The 21,832-nt window shown below is 37.0% G+C and overlaps 1 protein-coding gene across 1 annotated transcript; it reads right to left on the bottom strand.

Annotated features, from left to right (window-relative positions):
• Positions 1–230: 230 nt before the first annotated feature.
• On the bottom strand, positions 231–21,735 carry CEP76 (centrosomal protein 76). The gene is made up of 12 exons (XM_083360732.1): positions 21,555–21,735; positions 18,939–19,094; positions 18,016–18,097; positions 16,954–17,178; positions 15,306–15,491; positions 14,715–14,812; positions 13,486–13,614; positions 10,648–10,839; positions 5,857–6,023; positions 4,844–5,177; positions 2,956–3,173; positions 231–1,250 (listed from the first exon to the last, which is right to left on the bottom strand). Exons 1-12 carry the CDS (start codon positions 21,615–21,617, stop codon positions 1,112–1,114), a joined length of 1,989 nt encoding a protein of 662 aa, XP_083216858.1. The 5' UTR covers positions 21,618–21,735; the 3' UTR covers positions 231–1,111.
• Between the last annotated feature and the right edge of the window lie 97 nt (positions 21,736–21,832).

Here is a 21,832-nt window from a genome sequence, read left to right as displayed (position 1 = left end):
GTATATAAATGTAACTAAATAAATAAAATAAATAAACATAAACAGTGATATATTTAGTTGCAATATAGAATCAAAATCTGAATTTTAGATTAGCTGCTCTTGATTTACGATGGAAGTATGCATGTTCATATTCTATAACACCTATGGACAGAATGAATCCCTTTCCTCCATTTGATTAGTATTTAGACTTTGTGTAAACTACTACAGTATGATTATACAGGATGTTCCCATCTATCGTTTTAGTGGATTTTCAAAAGAAAAACTATGTGTACATTTTAGCCATTTTAATTTCATTTTTTTGGTTAGAAACCTGATCGAGATTTTTACCAACTTAAACTTGTGTAAATCATTATTAACACAGATTTTATTTCAATAAAATATTTAAAATACATTATACAATTTCTGTCATGATATACAATATAAAATTTCATAGACCAATTCTAACAGTATAGCAGTATCCTTTATAAGGGATCCACCATATTGTATTCAAATATTTGTTTTTAAAATCTCCTGAAATCAGCAGTGATAAGATTGTGCTGCCAAAATCTAGATGCAATATACCTGAGTTTAAGTGCCATGATTTTTGTTACTGATGCTGCTTTTATTCAGAGAGTGAGTGGAAGTGGGGAACCTCTAAAAAGGTTAACTCTGAAAAATAAAAACCAGCAATTTTAGCTGAGTTTTGGGCAATTTGGCTTTTTTCCGGATTTTACGGATAGGAACAGTTAGCATATAGAAGACAATCATTTCCAATTCCTCCTTTAATTTAAAGACAGACCCAAAATAGTGATTCCGGGTGTTATTTTGTTTTTTTTAAGGCTCTAAAATGTCAGACATCACAGACTGCCTCCTGTAGCCCTTTGAAAGCTGAGGAAGCTGAATGGCAATCCCAATACCCTCCAACATGTACCACCATAACCTTAAATAGTTCCTTTAGTGTATACATTTAAGTAGACATAGAAACTAAGTCAATTAAAATCAATCCAAATGAATTCTGTTTAACCATGTTTGAGGCCAGGATCAGCCTACATCCATAACACACACAAATATTTGACTTTGTATAAGGTTTGCATATAATAGCACACTTTCTCCCAAATATGCAAACAATTTCTTAAAGTACACAACGGTATTTGCAAGCAAGCATGATCCAAACTGCGCACGCAGATTCGGGATACGTGAATACTCTGACACGAACTGCAAGTCTCACTTGGTCCCCTCTGCAGCACAGAATTTCTTCACAGAAAGGAGATCTATTTGAAGAAGCAGAAACATGAAGAGCTACTGTAATTTGACTGAAATAAATAACACATACAGCATGTGTTAGGAATACTAATTATTACACAAAAATATTAACTTATTCAAGTTAGTTTAGAATCACACTATATAATAAAAGATTTGAAAGGGGGCATTTTGGCCACCAAGTCCAACCTTTTGATCGAGGTAAGAATTCAGACAAATTGGCCATCTAGCCTCTCCTTCAACACAGCAATGAAAAAGAGCCTTCTTCATTTCTGGATAATTGGTTCTTATCTATTAGAAAGTTTCTTCTATTTGTCATTCAAAAATAAAGGTGAATTCCATTAAATCTTTAGAAAGAATAGATCTTAATCTTCTATGTGACATTCTTTTAGATATTTGAAGAGTGCTCTCATATCCCACTTTCAGTTCTTTTCTCAACATACTCAGCTACTACAATCTCTGCTCTAAGGACACATTTTGTAATCCTTTGGTTGAGTGTGATTTTCAAGCCAGGAATAATCAATAACCCATCTACTACACTTAATTAGTTTGCTAATCTGCATATCATAGTGTACATCAGACATGTCAAACTCCCGACATCATGTGATGTTGCGCAACGTATCTGAACTTTTGCCAGCAAACGTTGAGTGCTGGCAATGGGGTGGGCACGGTTTCCTCGTGACACCCCTGGTGTACAATATTATCTCTCCTAACATACAATTTAAAGCCTTACTAACCAGGCTCACTGTGCTTTGGCTGAACACATTTATTGGTTTTATGAGCTATGATCCATCTTGTGCCAGCAGCCCATCATCTAAATAACTCAAGTTGTGTCCCCAGAAACCAAATTGCAGCTGTTGACGTAATTTGCATAGCCAATCAGTTTGTTTTAATTAAATAAATTATTGTTCACTGAAATAGCAAGAATGATAGTTGTCTGGATTCTGGCTTTATCTATTAGTAATAAAAGTGCAAATAATTGCAGGTAAACTTAAGTGTCTAGCAGTAATCTCCCATACCCTCTCCTGAACTCAGACCACGCATATCAGAATGGAAGCAAATATTTTAGAGTCTCAGTCCTGTTAACAGTCCAATAATATCAAAAGCTAATGACAGGGTCAGGAGAACTGGCAGGGTTATTTTCAGTTTCTTGGTAAAGATCATATACCAAGGTAATCAAAGCAATTTCACTATTAATAAGTCTAATTAAAATGGATCCAGAAACTCAGTATCATTCTGAAGCCCTTCTTAATAACCTCAGCAAGAAATAAAATAGATTTTCCACATTAAATGGTGGTGGCATTACCCCATAATAGGGAAGTACGTCCAAACTGATTTTGTTTCTGCTAGCTATGACTATTGCATTATTCTAATGTTATTAGATTTTTATTCTGCTTCTTTTATATATAACTCAAGGCAGCAAATATATCTCATTCTATTTTCCTCATAACCACCATCTGTGAAACGGGTTTAGCATATGGCCCAAAGTCACCCAGCCAGTTTTCATGCCTAAGGGATGCATGGAAATCAAGTCTCCTGGTTTGTAGATCAGCATCTTAACCACTGCACTGAACTGGCTCTCATAATTTTCTCATAATCTCTCCAATTTTCTATTCTGTTTGATCTGATATTGAACTGGATATCTTATACAGAATTATAATATCAGACTAGTATCTTAAATAAAAATTATGTTGAAAAAAAGGAAACAAGTTTTACCGAAGACATGCAGCAAATGCTCTCCTAGCATTTCTATACACAAAATGGATGGGAAATCCTTTGAATGTATGACCATCTGGTACTGCTCTCCTGATAACATCTTGAAATTCTTCATTTCCTGAAGAAATTCCCGTCGTGCGTTCAAGTTCATAGGCTGCCAAAGCTGGTGACAAGAAATAAGATAACTGGTCGTCCCAAACTGTTGCAAGACCAAGATCCTATATGTTGACAAAACAAAAAACATAAAAGGAGTTGATAATTGCCATTAAATATAAGAGATGGAGTAACAACTAATTTTGCCGGTTTGTCTTTAGAAGAGGTTACACACAAAAACAACTCACAATTTAATACTCATAATATTTTGAGTTTACAAATCTGAATTATAAAACAGAATGTCATATGCCCCATAATATCTATAGGGAAAACAGGTAAAAGGAAAACTACCATTTCTTAGAGTCCTTATTCTATACCACTGATGGCGAACCTTTTATAGACCGAGTGCCCAAATTGCAACCCAAAAGCCACTTATGCATCGTCGGGTGCCGGGTGGGCATGGCCCACTGGGTGGGCGTGGCTGAGGTGGTAACGGCAGACTGGGTGGGACTAAAAAGTTCAATCAATTCCAATTTTGCGAGATCTTTTTTTTTCCGTGAGAAGTTGAAATTGATTGACTGAACCTTTTTTTTTTTTTGCACACGGCGGAGGCCTAAAGCAAAAAGGTTTTATAAAACCCAGCTGAAGGCCTAGGACTGGGAATTCGGCCATGAGCTCTTTTTAAATTTTTAGAAAAATACTGAATTCATTGTAAAGAGTGAAGGGGTGGGGAAAAGGAAATCACAGTCGCTATCACATGATCTCCTGCTTAACAACCATTTCACTTAGCCACTGAGTTGCCAGTCACAACTGTGGTCGCTAAATGAGGGGTTCCTGTACTTCTACTCAGAATTGATTAGAATATACATTCTTATTTTTAATTAACAGTAATGAGCTGTTTTTAGATTTACTAAAGCAACTCATGGAATATAATTAATTATCCCTTGCCAGAATTAGTTTCAATCCTACTTGACTCTAGCTGTTCCAAACAGTCATATTATTTTAAACATTATGCTGTATGAAAAAGATCTGAGTTGAAAGCAAAATTACTGAGTCTGATAGAAAATAGGTCATATGATAGGAGTATCCTAACCCAGTACTGTTGTAGAACCATGGACAGAAGCTGAAATAGGTGCAATTTAAATACCAGGAGAAACATTTAAGATATCTAGATGCAGGATTTAAAAATAAAAAAGAGATATGTGGCAAATTTTGAAGAAGCATACACTAGTTTTAAGTAAATTTTCAGAAAAAGGTATGACGGTACACCAAATGTTTATCAGAAAGTTGCTCTGGATTTATTAAAAAATATTACCATTTTAAAACTAGCAAGTGGGCTAATGCCTCCTTAAGTAACACCAGCTGCCTGCACTTAGTGCAGGTTCGAGTCCCACCAGGCTCAAGGTTGACTGAGCCTTCCATCCTTCCGAGGTAGGTAAAATGAGGACCCAGATTGTTGGGGGCAATTAAGCTGACTTTGTAATAATGCCGCTTGGGGGGTGTATGAAAGCCCTAATAAGCAGGCATATACATAGAATGAAGGCTACTGCTAAGCTTGTAAGCCGCCCTGAGTCTTCGGAGAAGGGCGGGATATAAATGGAATAAAAATAAATAAATAAAATTATTTGATGAAAAACTTTTAGCTATACAAATTGCTTTGGTGACTAAAATGCCCAACCAGTGTTCAAGGAATCTGTTTTTTGTTTACAAGGGATGATGTAACTTAAAAGTTAATTGGCTTTATTTTTAAAAAGTAAATGTACATATTTCATATGTACCAAATAATGATACCTACCTTCCTATGTTCTAGGACTAACATTCGAAATTGCAATTCTAGTTCATTGCTTGCTGCTGCAGCATCAGTTGTGGAACTACAGAGAGGAGGAAAAGGTGGAAGTGCAATTGTGGCCCCTGGAGAACACACAGATTTGATTGCTTCCCCACTCATTGGTTTCCATTTGGATTCATCATGCAAATCAAACATACAAATTTCTACAGCATCAGAAGGCTGGCAGTTTGCCAAAAACTTCTGATGATTGAAGATACATCCTATTGTTCTGTAAGGATATAGTGCTTTGGGTTGCTTAACATTTGGAGGATCATCCGGTTTGACAGGGTTGTGGGTGTACCTAAAGAACAAAAGGCATGCAAAAGTTAAGTTAAATTTTAAAGTAATCTAAATGGATTAGCTTTTTAATCGACATTATGTTGGCATAGAGGAATTCTGATTGTTTAGCTATGATTAAAAATACTGGGATGGGTTCAAGAATACACACTCTTTCATTCAACAATACGTTCATAAATACCTATGCAAACTCAAGAGCTAAACCTGAATCTCTGTTCCTCATTTCACAATGCAGTATTTTCCCTGGATAGTTACTTATCCTGTCCTCACTCTTGTACTTTAGTTACCTTTCATTCTTATGCCATTAGTTTTTCACCACAAAACAGGGATTTCCATTGTAAAATTGCCCTGAAAAAATGAATGTTGCACTGAAACATTGGTTGCTTTAAGTGCCTGGCAAATACACAATCAAACTACCTAAACAGAATTTTGCATTACTGAGAAATTAACTTTTGGGGCTATACATTTATTCCCATGGATTGTACATGTTGCCAAGTTGCTGACTTTTGAGTTCAGAATAGTAATTATTTTGCATGACATTTTAATGAGATAGTGTGTTCAGTCTGAACAGAAACATTTTTGTTAAATAATAATTTAATGCAATGAATGGTTAAACAAAACTAAATGCTTGTATTCTGATGTTTGAATTGTCATAACTTACATACTTTTAGTACTTTTCTTACCTATGTCCTGTTAAACTCTCCCAGAAAGTAGTTACTCCATCAATCCCATAAGTCATCACCCATGTGTGAGGAGTGCATTTAGCTTTTGTTCCTACACAAACAAACGCTTCCATCCCAAATCCCAACAGAAGACTACACAAAAGGTTAGCATGATCTTCACAATCACCCTGAAGAGGAGATATAATAAATGTAGAACACAAACTCATAAGAAGTATTTTTATTTTTTTTACAAAATAAAACTTAATATCTAATTAAGATATAAATAACATATTATAAATAATGTAGCAACTATCTAAGAACTATATGAGTTCTTGGTTCAAACAAATTACCATTATTTATCATTATAAATAAATAGGAATATACAAAATGTTCTCCTCCTCTACACACAAATCATTTCCTATTCTGGAAGGTTGATGTTTGTAAATGTCCAGATTGGTGTGATCTACAGGAAAAATGAAAGGTTGCAAAATAATCTCTCTCTAGAACAGAACATATATGCACATTTACCATTAGTCTAGATTCATAGATTACCAACAATTTTATTACCGTCCAAGTCTCCTCTGAACCATCCCATTCTTAAATAATTCAGCATTTTATGGAAATAAATTTTCTGCACTATTTCCAGAATACCTTAAACTACTTCCATTTTGAGGAATTTATTTCTGAAATTTACTTCCCCTTCCAGAATGGTAGAATCTGAATAGTTTCGGCATGAAACTATTTATTTATTTATTCAAGGTTAATGTAATCATTTTAATTGTTCTTAATTTTTGTATTGTTTTTTAAAAAACCTTGTGAACTGCCCTGAGTCCTACGGGAGAAGGGCGGTATATAAGTCTAAATAATAATAATAATAATAATAATAATAATAATAATAATAATAATAATAATAATAATAATAATAATAATAATGCTGCAAAGGAAAAATGAAAGGTTCTACAGGTAGTCCTTGAGTTACAATTGTAATTAAGTCTGCCCATCACAGACTTATGTGGCAGTTGCTTTTTTTAGTGGCAGTTGTTAAGCAAAGCAATGGTTTGCTATGAGTACAAAAGTAAGTGTTGGTTTGGGGCAACATGTCTTAAAATATGGTCATGTGACTGCAGGAGGTTGCAAATATGTCCTGGCTGCCAAATGCCCAAAGTGCAGCCACGTAATTGCAGGGGTGGGGGGAGAGGCCCAACTGTCAGAACTTTGAATCTGGGTCAGAAGTACCCCAGGTAGATCGGTTGGAACTTCAAAGAACTACCTGTAATGCTCTTCAGAAGCTGTTTTATTCCCAAACAGTTGGATTTTCCATATCCTTAGTGAACAAGATGTTACTGAATATACAGTTGCAAGAAAAAGTATGTGAACCCTTTGGGATTACGTGGAGTTTTGCATGAATTGGCCATAAAATGCACTCTAAACGTCATGTCACAACAATAGAAAAACACAGTCTGCTTAAAATAATACTACACAAACATTATTCATTTATTTATTTATTAATGGGACTTATATCCCGTCCTATCTCCCAAAGGACTCAGGGCGGCTAACAACAAAACATATAATAAATACAGAAACTAAGATAAAATTAAAATTAAAGGCCTCTGTACAATAAATTAAAATTAAAAATTAAAATAAATTAAAATTAGAGTTAAAAATTGTAAACATAATTAAAATCCCTGTCAGTCCAGGTCAGCCAGGTGGAAAAGGAGTGTTTTGAGGCCGCGGTGAAAGGACTGGAGATCTTGGGCCATCCGAAGCTCAGGGGGGAGCTGGTTCCACAGGGCTGGCGCTCCCACAGAGAAGGCTCTCCCCCTGGGGGTCACCAGCCGACACTGTCTAGTCGACAGTACCCTGAGGAGGCCTTCTCTTTGTGAGCGTACTGGGCGATGGGAATTCGTTCCCGGCAGCAGATGGTCCTGCAAGTATCCCGGGCCTAAGCCATGTAGGGCTTTAAAGGTAAGTACCAGCACCTTAAATCTTACCCAGAGGGCAACCGGTAACCAATGCAGCTCACGCAGGAGGGGTGTAATATGGGAGTATCGGGGTGCTCCCTTCACTACCCGTGCAGCCGTACTCTGCACCAGTTGAAGCCTCCGGGTGGTCTTCAAGGGCAGCCCCATGTAGAGCATTGCAGTAGTCTATACGGGAGGTAACGAGTGCGTGGGTGACTGCACGTAGGGCATCTCGGTCCAGAAAGGGGTGCAACTGGTGTACCAGGCGAATCTGGGCAAATGCCCCCCTAGCCACGACTCCAGCTGTTGTCATGTTTTAATTGAACATAACATGTAAACATTCACAGTGGAGGGTGGAAAAAGTACGTGAACCCCTAGCCTAATGACTTCTCCAAGAGCTAATTGGAGCCAGGAGTGAGCCAACCTTGACTCCAATCAGTGTGATGATATTGGATGTGTTGCTGACAGCTGTTCTGCCCTTTAAAAACACACACCTGTTTTGGGTTTACTGGTCTTAAGAAGCACTGTCTGATGTGAACCATGTCTCGCAGAAAAGAGCTCTCAGAAGACCTACGATCAAGAATTGTTGACTTGCATGAAGCTGGAAAGGGTTACAAAAGTATCTCCAAAAGTCTTGATGTTCATGTGTCCATGGTAAGACAGACTGTCTACAAATGGAGAAGGTTTAGCACTGTTGCTACTCTCCCTAGGCGTGGTTGTCCTGTAAAAATGACTGCAAGAGCACAGCGCATAATGCTTAATGAGGTAAAGAAGAATCCTAGAGTGTCAGCTAAAGACCTACAGAAATCTCTGGCACATGCTAACATTTTTGTTGACACATCTACAATAAGGAAAACATTCAACAAGAATGGAGTACATGGGAGGACACCACGGAGGAAGCCATTGCTGTCCAAAAAAAATATTGCAGCACGTTTGAAGTTTGCAAAAGAGCACCTGGATGTTCCACTGTGGACAGATGAAACCAAAATTGAGTTGTTTGGGAAAAACACACAACACTATGTGTGGAGAAAAAACGGCACAGCACACCAAAATCAAAACCTCATCCCCACTGTAAAACATGGCGGAGGGAGCATCATGGTTTGGGGCTGCTTTGCTGCCTCAGGGCCTGGACGGATTGTTGTCATTGATGGGAAAATGAATTCCAGAGTTTATCAGGACATTTTGCAGGAAAATGTACGACCATCTGTCCGCCAACTGAACCTCCGCAGAGGATGGGTGATGCAACAGGACAATGACCCAAAGCATACAAGTAATTCAACAAAACAATGGCTTCAACAGAACAGAATACGCCTTCTGGAGTGGCCCAGAGTCCTAAACTCAACCCGATTGAAATGCTGTGGCATGACCTTAAGAGAGCGAGTCACACCAGACATCCCAAGAATATTTATTTATTTATTTATTTATTTATTTGTTTTTATAAACCGCCCTTCTCCCGAGGGACTCGGGGCGGTGTACAGAATAAGGTAGGTATACAGAATGAACAATAGTGAAAGAAAAAACAATAGTAAAAAACAAACTGGGACCCCAATTAGAGCTATCAGGCCAGGCCGGACTGCTGGAACAGGTAAGTTTTTAAGTCACACCGGAAGGTGCGGAGGTCGGGGGCCATCCGGATTTCGGTTGGTAAGCTGTTCCAGAGGGCTGGCGCACCCACTGAGAATGCCCTCCCCCTGGGGGCCACCAGCCGACATTCCTTGAGCGGTGGCACCCTGAGGAGGCCCTCTCTGTGGGAGCGCACAGGACGGTGGGGTGCTGACATTGGCAGAAGGTCCTCCCGTAGGTAGTCCGGACCCATGCCATGTAGGGCTTTGTATGTCATTGTTAGCACCTTGAACTTCACACGGAAGGCAACTGGAAGCCAGTGCAGCGCACGGAGGAGGTGTGATATGGGAGTATCGGGAGGCTCCCAAGAGTGTCCGTGCCGCTGCACTTTGCACCAGTTGAAGCTTCCGAGTGGATCTCAAGGGCAGCCCCATATTGCTACACTGAAACAGTTTTGTGAAAAGGAGTGGTCCAAAATTACTCCAGATCGTTGTGCAGGTCTGATCTGCAACTACAGGAAACTTTTGGTTGAGGTTATTGCTGCCAAAGGAGGGTCAACCACTTATTAAGTCCAAAGGTTCACATACTTTTTCCACCCTGCACTGTGAATGTTTCCATCTTATGTTCAATTAAAACATGACAACAGCTAATGTTTGTGTAGTATTATTTTAAGCAGACTGTGTTTTTCTATTGTTGTGACTTACATGTTTAGAGCGCATTTTATGGCCAATTCATGCAAAACTCCACATAATCCCAAAGGGTTCACATACTTTTTCTTGCAACTGTATGTTCAATTAAAACATGACAACAGCTGTTTGTGTATTATTATTTTAAGCAGACTGTGTTTTTCTATTGTTGTGACTTACATGACGTTTAGAGCGCATTTTATGGCCAATTCATGCAAAACTCCACGTAATCCCAAAGGGTTCACATACTTTTTCTTGCAACTGTATGCTATTAGAAAATAACACATGCACACATTTATGGGAGAAGGAAAACTCAGAACTTATTACTAAACAGCAAATACCTCATTATTTTATATAGGAAATATAGGCTAGAATTTGTTCCTTATTTAGCAATACTAGGAAAAGGCACACATTGAACTTTGCTGCTTAACTTTAGTTTTCTTTGTCTATGCAGTAGTATAACATGTAAAATCATTTAAACTGCATTGTTTCATCAGTTCAGAGGCGTGATAATTCACAGGGCATCTGGATGAAAGCCATCATATTCAATTTTGCTTGAACTAGGAGTTAATAATATAGAAGAGTTAAGATTTAAATTATACCTTGTTTCTACAGAGAAAGGCCAGGAGAGAACACCATTGTTCTTGTTTACTGTTTCCTCCCCCAATTATAGGGGCCTTTTCATAACCGATCACGTTGACAAATCTTGCAGCTTGCCGAGGTGTGTCCAAAAGTCGGCCTGCTCGAAGTGGCCTAATGTATGAACATACTGGCCTGTTTATCCCATTTTCATCCTGAATGTAAAATGTGTGTGAAAAAGTGAATTAAATCAAATAAACTTCTGCATGCTTCAAAAATTACTATGAAGAACGAGGATGAAAAATAGTTGCCACTGTTTTAAGGAACTCATTTGTTTGCTACTGCTTTTTTTCAGGATGTTTCTCAGACTACCTCTCCTTGTTTAGTTTCTAAATCCAGATAAAATCAGATAGGAGTTGCAACCTCTTAAGATCTTAATTAATTTTAACCCTTAAAAAAACATCTATATGCAGCTTCTCAATCCCCCCCCCCCAAATCCAGTTGCTTGTTTCCTGCCTTACCTCCGTCTCTGGTAATAATTGAAGCACAGGTTTCAATTTCCGCAATTGTCTACCTAGCATACTCTCCCACCCCTTTTGTTTTGTTTTTTCTGCTGGAAATGTGAGGGCTATTTTGTGGTTTTGATTAAGAGAATAATTGACTATATGTATACAAAATCAATATGGCACCTTATTTTATTCCATTTTTTTAGTCAGGCAATTATACACAAATGTGACACATGTACACATTATTTGTTTAAAAGTACAAAAATACAATTGTGGAACCAAAGAACAATTAAAGCAATTTGAATTCAAGGATAGCATTACTGGATAGTATATTGCTGAATTATTTCTGTGTATGTGTATGTAGTTGTATTATAATTTTCATTTAATATGCATAGATTCTAGGAAAAAAACCTCTTGGCCTAGTTTTTTTAATGATTGCTATTCCCCACACTTTTAAATAATGTAAGGACAATATTATTCAACAATATACAAATGGCAATATACAGACAAATGTTGACTTTAGCCAATTCTCCCTACAGTCTGAGCGCCATCTCCCCACATTACTGATAATCCTGTAATCTCCAGATCATGTTTTGATGATGATGAACGTGTTTGCTTATTCCTAAATCAGCTGTTTTACTGGGTGGGTGGTTGTGCATCCTCAAAACTCATTTACTAAAAAGCAAATCTTCTTTTACTCTAATAATCACTCAAGGTGGTGTGCTGGCTTCCCAAGTTACCACTGTATTTTTATAGGAAGATGATCACAAAGCACTCTGCTGAAGCTGCTTTTTTATTTTCTAAGAATGCCTACCGGAACACTTAAATTCAGTTTTCCATTTAATTTTTTTTAACCCTGCACCCCAAAATGCCATATGGAAATGGTATTTGGATAGCACTGCAGAGGTTGTCTATCTGGGAACCCTGAGGGACCCAAGTATAAAGGCACATGAAACCAGGAAAAAATAACATTACACTGGTCTATTTGCCCAACTTGGTACTGGGCAGATGATTTGGGACTAAAAACACTCTATGCAAAAATTCAGTTAACAGCCATACTGATGGGAACCTTTAGGAATTGAAGCCCGGAACACTTGAAAGCACAGGGTAATAAAATCCATGAAAACAAAACCAAATAGCAGCATCAGAAAACCAACATATTTCAGAATAGAAAGGAGATGGAAGGGACCTTGGAGGTCTTCTAGTCCAGCCCTAGTTTCAGGTTTTATGCTATAGTTTCTTCTAGTTTCAGGTTTTATGTTATAGGATGTACTGAGAAGGCTTTTAGCAACCATTAGGTAAATACCAGCTTAGCCATGGAAGGAAGATAAAGGTAAGAAAAAAACCCCTCAAGAGCACCATACCTTGATTCTTTTGGGTAGAAGGACTACCAAATTTCTGTCACGTTTTTGCTATTACATTCTATCTATATACAACTAAAAGTCTCGTATTTGATTGTAATTTTTAATTGGGTGAAATTACAAGACATGGGGTAGCAATTATTGAACCAAGGTAGCTCAAATGGGTTAATTTACAGAACGCTACCGGTAGGACCTGTGGGAATGAAATTTGGGGAAATTGTGGTTGCTTTAGCATCACCATGTCTTCTGACTACACTTCCCAGAAATGCATAGGTTGCATGGTGCAAGGGAAGAAGGGAAGGCGATGTCCATGCCTTCTTTCTCACTTCTTTCTCGACCTTTAACACAATTGGAGGGCACCAAGACCTGACGGGTGAGTGGCAATTGGCTGCTTTGGAACAGAGGCTAAGATATGAAATCTCCCAACGAGAAACGGAGTGGGGCGTGACTTGGATATCTGCTTGTGAGGTAGGGCTAACTAGGGAGTGCTGGCGATTGACAGGTAAGCCCTCTTCCTCCCTGGAGGGGGCCCTTGGGGACATGCTGGGAAGGAAAGTGGAGTGTATTTTTCCTTGCTGTCCACGGCTCCTTTTGTTCCTCCTCCCCTCTGAATAGTAGCAGGCAGTTCCAAACATTAGCTGAGGAGGGAGAGGAGGAGTTATTTCCAACACTTCCCGCCAGCTTCCCACACGCAAGATCAATGGGGAAGCCAGCAGGAAATTGGAAGTTACGCCTAATACCACTCCTTTTTTTGCTCATCCAGGATAATTTTGTTTATCTATTTAAGTAAGAAATGTCTCTAAAAGGATGACTCAGCTGGCCTGGGTTATCTAGTAAATAACAAACCAACATTCCTAAGAATTTGTGGTATTTGTTTCCTTACTGGCCTAACTTGAAAGGGTAATGCATACTGAATTCAGGGTAAATTTGTTCCTACAGCCTTTTATCCAAAAATTACATGAACTATAAAGTCTAGAATATGGAATGGCCAAACCTGGGCAAATATTTTCACTAGTCTTGAACTGTGTGAAGTCCTGATCTGTAAGTATTCTCTCCACCACTGCTTTGCATACATAAGAAACAAACGTTCCTTTTCTGCTGTTTTCTGCCGTTCTAAAGAAATCTGTAATTGAAAAAACAACAACCGTGTGCTTTACTGTTTGTTTCAGTATTCTTTTCTGAATTCAGAAAATTCCATTATAAATCATAAAGTCTATGCCCTGCTAGTATAAAGTGAACTAATGGCTAGGGTAAACATTGTGTTACTAACAAAATACAGTAAATACTTATACTATATAGTGTACTTGTGGCTGAGTAACACATTTCATGAATGATTAAAGCTTAATCCAGACTTGTTGTGCCATAGCAAAACAAGAATACTTTGCCAGTAGTACATTTTTCAGGATATTGATCAATTTTCAGAAAACTTTCAAAGAGAATTTTTCCTTCCCATGAAGCTCCATGTTTTTGCTCTAGCTTCTTTTACTGCAAGGTTAGGTAAGATTTATCTAATACATACAAAATTAGAAATAGCTTTATTGTTGAGGGCAGATTGGACAGTAATCCTGAAGACTTCTCCTTCATGGTACCATCTCCCACATAAATTGGCCATTTACAACCGAAAATGTGAGAATGCATATGTGATAATATCTTGAAATAAATTAGTTGCTCATTCCATGTTTCACATTGATTTTAATATTACATTAACTTTGATTATTGGTAGTCCTTGACTTACAATTCACTTAGTGAGCATTCAAAGTTACAATGGCACTGGAAAAAGTGACTTATGATTGTTTTTCACACTTACAACTTCAGCATCCCCGTGATCATGTGATCATAATTCAGACACTTGCAACTGACTCATATTTCTGACGGTTGCAGTGTCCCGGGATCATGCAGTCATTTTTTGCAAAGTCAATGGGGAAGTCAGATTCACTTAATAACCATGTTACTAGCTTAACTGCACTAGTTCACTTAACTGTGGCAAGAAAAGACATCAAATGGGGCGAAATTCACTTAGCAACTGCTTCATTTAGCGATGAAAATGTTGGGCTCAACTATAGTCGTAAGTCAAGGGCTATTGGTATATAGGAGGGATACCAGAATGTTTCAAGAAAACTACATGATAAAAAACAAATTTTAACTTGTGAAATAAATATTAAAATTTGCTTAACATTAAAACCAGTCTGAATTGTACTAATATTACTGTTAATTAGAACATACCTGAGTATTAACTATTTCCTGAGAAAGAGTCTTGTTAAGTTTTGGATAGATTTCAAGTTTGATATTAAGTACTCCAACAGAAACCTTTGATTCTGAACCTTTGAACCAAAAGTTATAGAAGAACTTTTGAACATAAGAAATAAACCTTTTACTAGATTAAACATTCAAGGTATATACAATGTCTATATACAGTATTACTTACATCTACAACTAGGTTTATCTTAATTAAAAGTATTTTACACTGCTTCCTCTATAACCTGGGAGACAGTTTTCCCAAAGTAGAAATTTAAATTTTCATAAGAACAGTTTGGACTATTAGCAACTGGTAAAATAAAGGGAATAATAGAAAATAGTCCAGCTACTCTGATTGAAGAATGAAGGGAAGATCAACAGAGAAGCTAGACTTTCTGAAGTTGTACCTGAGATGCCATTCTGATTCCCCCTACATGTATAAATGCTATTGCTAAAATTCAGAAAAAGTACTTTTGGGAACTTTCTTCCTTGAAATACATTTTCATATTAATTCCATCTTCTTTTCAAAGTTGCACCCAACATCATTTCCCGTAATGGTAAAACAGGTTTTAAACTCACCTACACCAAGAAGTTCTACTGCCACATTTGTTATCCTGTTGTCTGCACTAAGGACAGACCGCCATTCTAAGAAATAGGATGCTACTAATGTAGTCTCACCCGAGGTGTCTGTTTTGATCAAGACAAGGTGCACTGGATCACATATGGACAGCATAGTGGTAGCATCAACCATTTTGCTTCCTTCACCTGTCAACATCACATCCAACTTGGGTTAACTAAAACTCCAATTAAAAGCACTTCCCGTTCACATTGCCATTTGTTATCTATGTAAGTACTTAAAATTAATAAATAATATTCAACATATACATGAGATATTACATGAAAGTTATTATCATGACATTTCAGCAACTATTTACAACCAGTTTAAATCATATAGGAAAAGCAGCTGGGATTAGAAGAAGGAAATTTTGATTGAAAAAAGGTTTGTAGAGAAAGAGTTAAGCACCTTATTCCCATTTGTTCTACCAAAAATCACTGAATTAATAAAAAGGAAGATACCAAATTCACTATAATAGCTTGCTGTTTCACTGAAAAATAATCCACAATAGTGAAACAGTATTTCTAAATAGGCTACCAAGTTTTTAAAACTGGTGAGATATCAAACTTTATGTAAAGAAAAAAATCCCTGAAAATGCCATCTTGTGCAGTTCTACGCAGAAATCCATCAATTTCTCTGAGATTTATACCGGGATAAACAACTTTCTGAGCTTCCACCTCTAATAGTCTTTTCAAGTATATGCTTAGGGATGCATGGATTTGGTATTTCATACAATATTAGCATTACAGGCAGCCCTTCTTTAATGATTGCCTTGTTTAGAGACTGTTTGCCATTACAATGTCAATAAAGTAACTTTATGATTAATTTATACATTTATTTATAATGTATGTTTTTATAACTTAAAAGGAAATCTGAAATAAGATCATAAGCACGGTCATAGCTTCACGTACAACCACTTTGCTTAACAGTCAAGTACTGGCCCCAGTTGTGATTGCTAAACAAGGGATATCTATTTAAGATATGTAAGAAGTTTTGACCAAGACTCTAAAAATAATTTTAAATAAAACAGCATTATTCACTTTAAACCACTTTTAAAACAACTGATTTTTTTTATTATTTTCAGTCTCCTATAAATATATGAAGTGAATATATAAAAGTAAAACAGGTAAAATTTCAAATCTGTTGAGTAATTTGATGAATGCAGTAATTTGTTCAAATCATATGCACAAACAATTGCTTGATCTTTAATTTCAAAGCCAGAGTTAACAGATTTATGACCTACAGTAACTCATGTTCAGGAAAATTTGTTGGTTTGTTTTTGTTAGAAGACTGTATAATTCTGAGACATCACCATGACATGAGAGGCACATTACACATCTATGCCATTGAAAAGAAATAAATCATAATGCTTAAATTAAAATTTTCAGTACAGTAAGAGTATACAAATAAAAAAGATAGAAAAAAGAAAAAGAATGAAAACAGGAAAAACATGGTTATATGCCTTCCACTCTTCTATCAAATACTTATCAAAAAGTCATCAATTTGATCTTTCTTTTTCAGTCAAAAGTCCATATAGTTTTCAGTCTTTTAAATAAAAATGTGTCATTTTTTGTAATGTTTAGATTCTGATTAATGCACAAATTTACTTACCTAAAGTATCCTTGTGTACTTCAAGCAAAAATCCATCACTGAAATCTGGTTCACAAGCACATGGAACAGGCTTAGAGTGGAAACGCTGGTTCCGGAAATGTAAGTAGAGAGTGAAGGTAGAACAGGTTTGACCAGGCAAAGGTTCAGGTTCCTGAAGATGCTCTAGGAAAGCTTTCCCCCCCAAAACCTGAAGGTAAAGATATCTTCGTGTTGGATCAATATTTGCTGTAAAGTATTGGAAAAATATAAGGTAATACAAATGGTATGTAAAATAAAGATAGCAATGTTTTTTTAAATCAATAGGATCTTCAGAAGCATTAAAAAACTTCTTTTAAAATAAGAATGTGCTTTACAATGTTCACCTAATATTTATTTTAAATATTTAAATTATTTTCCCATCAAATCTATAATAGTGTTTGCTTTTGAGTAGATTGTGACTTATTTTAAAGGGTACTACAGCGCTATATTATTTAAGATCTAACAGTCATATTACGATATATAAATTTTTCATCTGTATACATATCAGGCGAAAGATTAAGATTACAGATAGTCCTTGCTAAGGGACTGGGACCAGATTTTCAGTTGTTAAGTACAATGTCCCCTGACTATACCCCTTAGCAATGGCAGTTCTTGCTAAATGAATCCTACAACATTAAATGTGATATCACGTAGTCACCATTTGTGACCCTCTGCTAGCTTCTCTATTGAGTTTTGGAAGCTGGCAATGAAGGTTGCAAATGGTGATCATATGAATGTGGAATGCTGCATTTCATAACTGTGAGTTGATTATCTAGTACCCAGAATGCATTCACATGATTGCAACTGTTGTAAGAAAGAGGACTTATCATATGTACTACTGTACTTGTTCAGCACTATTAAATCATCATTAAGCAAGGACTACCTAAAACAGAGTTGTTTTCATATGAAATGGGCAGCAAATAAATTTAATAAACAAATTTACAAAAGGATACCTAAAACATAGAGGGGAAAGAAAATGAAAGAAGTGTAAACAAATCACAGAATGAAAAGTTAAAAGTTTTATCAAGATAATATGTAACATACTTTTTTTCAATATTGCTGGTTGCCTGTCAACAAAGTGTGTAGATGCTTTTGGAGTGGAAATTCTTTCCCTGTCATTTATATCCTACAGATACAATTAAAATAATATTAAAGTCATTTTCAAATCAGATTTTTTTACAATTCTGTAAATCTTTATTTTTTATTCTTTATTTTGTTCTATCAAAATAGCCAGCCCAAGAATATAACTTTGTGATTCAACACTGCTAAATTACCTTTTGCTGGTTATTCTAACATCCATTATCAAGTAAACTCTTTAGTATGTATTTTTTGAAATATGCATTAACATTCTAATATTTCAACATGCCCAGGTATTATATATTTTCTTAAGTGTTTTGAAAACTAGTATTTGTCAATAATTATATACACCAAGTTCACATCCATTTTGGCCACAAAAGGCTGTAACTGAGGGAGAAACAGGATGTTTATTTATCCTTTATTGTTTGGTGAAAACATATCAAGTGGTAATGGTAGTAGAACTCTTTCTCACTTCTAGTAAATACAGAGATGGAGAAATTTGTTATGCTTATTCTCAGCCTTTAAGTACTGAGTGACGCCAAATTTGTCATCCACTTTCTGTACCTTTTTTGAACCTCCTGCAGAGTGGCTTCTTAAGGATATAAATGAGATGGCATAGCAGGCAGAGGCAAGTTTATACCAAATAGGCAACATACACCAGGAATGGCCTTCCCTTTGTGTCCTAACCTCTTATAGCTGTTATATTTCCAAATCAAGCTGCATTTTGTTCCACTTCAGTAAAGAAACAGAATCAGAGTTTATATTGTTTTAGATAATTTTATATCACAAAAAACCTGTCAGAAATTCTTTGTTCAAGGAGAGCAATAATTTTATTATGCACATTCATATTGCTCCAGAATAGATTTTTCTTAATGCCAAACTGTACTCACAGACACAAAATTGAGTTCTTTCATAACATCATCAATGATTCCTCGTTGTGTTAAGGCTTTAATTAGATCTTCCTCAGATAACTGCTGATGTTGAGGTGCCAATTGTTCTCTTATGGTCTCAGCAAGAACTGCTCGAATTCTGCTATGAACATCCATCTAAAAGAAAACATCTTTGTTAACGATTCCTAAAATATATTACACCCAATCTTTTACATAGATCATTCCAAAACAAGAGTAGGGTAATTCCTATATGAAATTAAGTCCATATTGGTTTTTCCATCAGTAGAAGGGCTTATACCATTGCACAAAAGGCATAGGCATCCATCAGCAAAGGATAATATTTTTGGCCATTCATCTTTCCTTTTGCATTTCTGTAATATCTTCCTGACTATCAGAACTGTTTAGCATTAAGCATAAGGGCAGTGCTGAGCCAACCTATACCAACTTGCAGGACCCAACTGGTAGATTTTCGGGAAGGGATTGTAAACCTACCATCCCCAACTTTGCTATTAGTGGAAATCCATTATTGCGATATTCATGATTCAATCATTATCTAAACAATTATAAAGTTGTAGTAACTGCCTCTTTTTATCTACTAACTTCAAATGCAATATTAATGTTTTATGGTTCCTCTTACAAACTACTCAACAGCACTAGAATGCACATTTACCGTGTTTTCCCAAAAGTAAGACCTACCCTGAAAAAAAGCACTAGACTTTTGGAGTGAGTCTAATATAAGCCCTACCCCAAGAATAAGCCCTAGGTTTGGGGTGAGACACACAACTAAAAAGCTGTGGTGGGGGAGTGGAGCTGCCCCACGCTCCCCGCACCCATTTGCCTTGCAGCCAGGCCTCTCCTCACCTGCCCACTTCTTCTGCAGCATCCCCAGGCCTGCCGATGTCGAATCCATAGCTTGGTTCTCAGCTACAGTGGCCTTTGACTGTGAAATGCAGGCTGGAGCTCCATTCTCAGTTGCAGAATGAAGCTGCTCCTTTGGCCATAGAAGTGGGCCGGCTGGGCGGGGCTCTTGGTGCCAGAGGTGAGTGGAAGACACACACCCCTGAAAATAAGACCTGGTGCCTCTTTTGGAGGCAACCCCCCAGGTCTTATTTTCAGGGAAACACAGTATATCCATGCTTCATAAATATTGGCATTAAATCTTGATATTTTCAGTATTTCCCTGTCTTCTTCATAGCTGACTCTTCAAAATGTATGTGTATTTTTCAAATTAAGTCCTGAATTCAGCTAGGTAAGTTAAATATTAGTCAGTTTATAATTTATAGCTCACTATACATTTACACTTCCGCTGGTTATTTTACTGATTTGTACATTTTTAAGCACATATTTTTACAACTGAAAATAAACTTTTAGCACAGGTTTACAATTTTATTTTCATTTTATATGTAGTTATAAAATGGATTCAAGCAAGTTTTTCTCCAGCTTATTTATTGTATTACTGACTTAATACTCTTCCTTCCAACTATTACTTGATCAACAACTGGCAGCTGCATTCTAAATTTTTTATCATACATTTAGAACCTTCTAAGATTGGTAAAATGAAGGCCGAGATTGTTGAGGGCAATATGCTGATTCTGTAAACCATTTAGAGAGGGCTGTAAAGCACCAAGAAACAGTATATAAGTCTAAGTGCTATTGCTAGAATTGACATTTTTCCAGAAGGGAGTTTTAATTTAAATCTTCACTGTCCTTTATCAGTTTAGTCACAACAATGTATTGTCTCTGTTAACTCAAGTCATTCCACCATGCCACTTTTTCTTTTGTGTCATCTCTTTTCAAATTCATCAAAACAAATCAATGAGCAAGTTTAAGCACTGAGCTTATGCCAAAAATTGGCATTATGTAGTCTCAGAGCAATATGCACCCAAGATCTCTTTTATCATTTTTGGAACTATTTCTAAAAGTAACTGATGAAAGGTAATCGCAAAGTTTCCTTCAATTTTTTATTTAAGAAAGTTGCAAGATAAGCCTTAAACATCATCATTAATAAACATTAAAAAAACAATTCCCACAAACTTTCCTGCAAAAGCCCAAATTCCCTATTTCCCCACCTCTTCCTAAATGTTAAAGGTTGTCCAATCCATCACAAAAAATAAAAAATAAGCTTACTGCTAAGCTTGTAAGCCGCCCTGAGTCTTCGGAAAAGGGCGGGATACAAATGGAATTAAAATAAAATAAATAAATAAATAAATAACACAAACGATGCTAAGCCACAAGCGTCGTATTTTGACTTAGCATGTGAAGCAAGCCTGAATATTGCCTTGATTTTATGAATCAGAACAACGCTCTGGGGAACAGCTAAAAAGCATGTAAAGACTTTAAAATGAACAAATAAAAATAGGCTATAATTGCTTTCCCTAGAATTGCAACCATGAATTCGGCATCACTATTAGCTTTTACCGCTGGCTAGCGTGCTACGCGAACAAAATTCTCGTTTTCTGTGCCGAGCGAAACTGGACGAAGAGTGGAGAAAAAACTACGCTTAAATTAAACACGGGCAAGTTCGTTGTGGAATGCCCGCCAGTGAGATCACACGCAGCCCATATAGCTGGGGGGTGGTTAAAAGGAGAACCGAGCAGCGAAATAAAGACCCTCAACCTTCGTCAGCTGCTGGTGAATGATTTCCTTTAGTTCCGAGGCTTTTTCTGGCGGCAAAGCCATCTTCCCCCACAGGCGTTACAGAAAGCAGAAACCGCGTCAGTTCCCAAGGCGAAATCCCTTCGCCATCTCCGGGAACGCAGCCCCAAACCGCCCGCACCTCCCGCTCACGGGCCCGCTCGCGCCCTGCCTCTGTTCAGCTAGCACCCATTGGCTCAGTCGTCAGCCAACCAGGGCCTGACGCCCCACCCTCATTTGGGCAGGAGGTCTTTCATGCC

Source organism: Vipera ursinii (genome assembly GCF_947247035.1).
Source record: "Vipera ursinii genome assembly, chromosome: 3".
In the NCBI taxonomy this organism is placed as follows: domain Eukaryota; kingdom Metazoa; phylum Chordata; class Lepidosauria; order Squamata; family Viperidae; genus Vipera; species Vipera ursinii.
This window is presented reverse-complemented; position numbering and strand designations above follow the sequence as displayed.

What these genes read in the sequence shown, in the direction of transcription:
- CEP76 (XM_083360732.1), bottom strand. Translation starts at nt 21,617, where the DNA reads ATGGCTTTGCCGCCAGAAAAAGCCTCGGAACTAAAGGAAATCATTCAC. An exon ending in AGTAGAACTTCTTGGTGTAG is followed by an intron (nt 14,813 to 15,305) that starts GTGAGTTTAAAA and finishes TTTGGTTCAAAG; the next exon opens with GTTCAGAATCAAAGGTTTCT. An exon ending in TAGTGAAAATATTTGCCCAG is followed by an intron (nt 10,840 to 13,485) that starts GTTTGGCCATTC and finishes TTTTACATTCAG; the next exon opens with GATGAAAATGGGATAAACAG.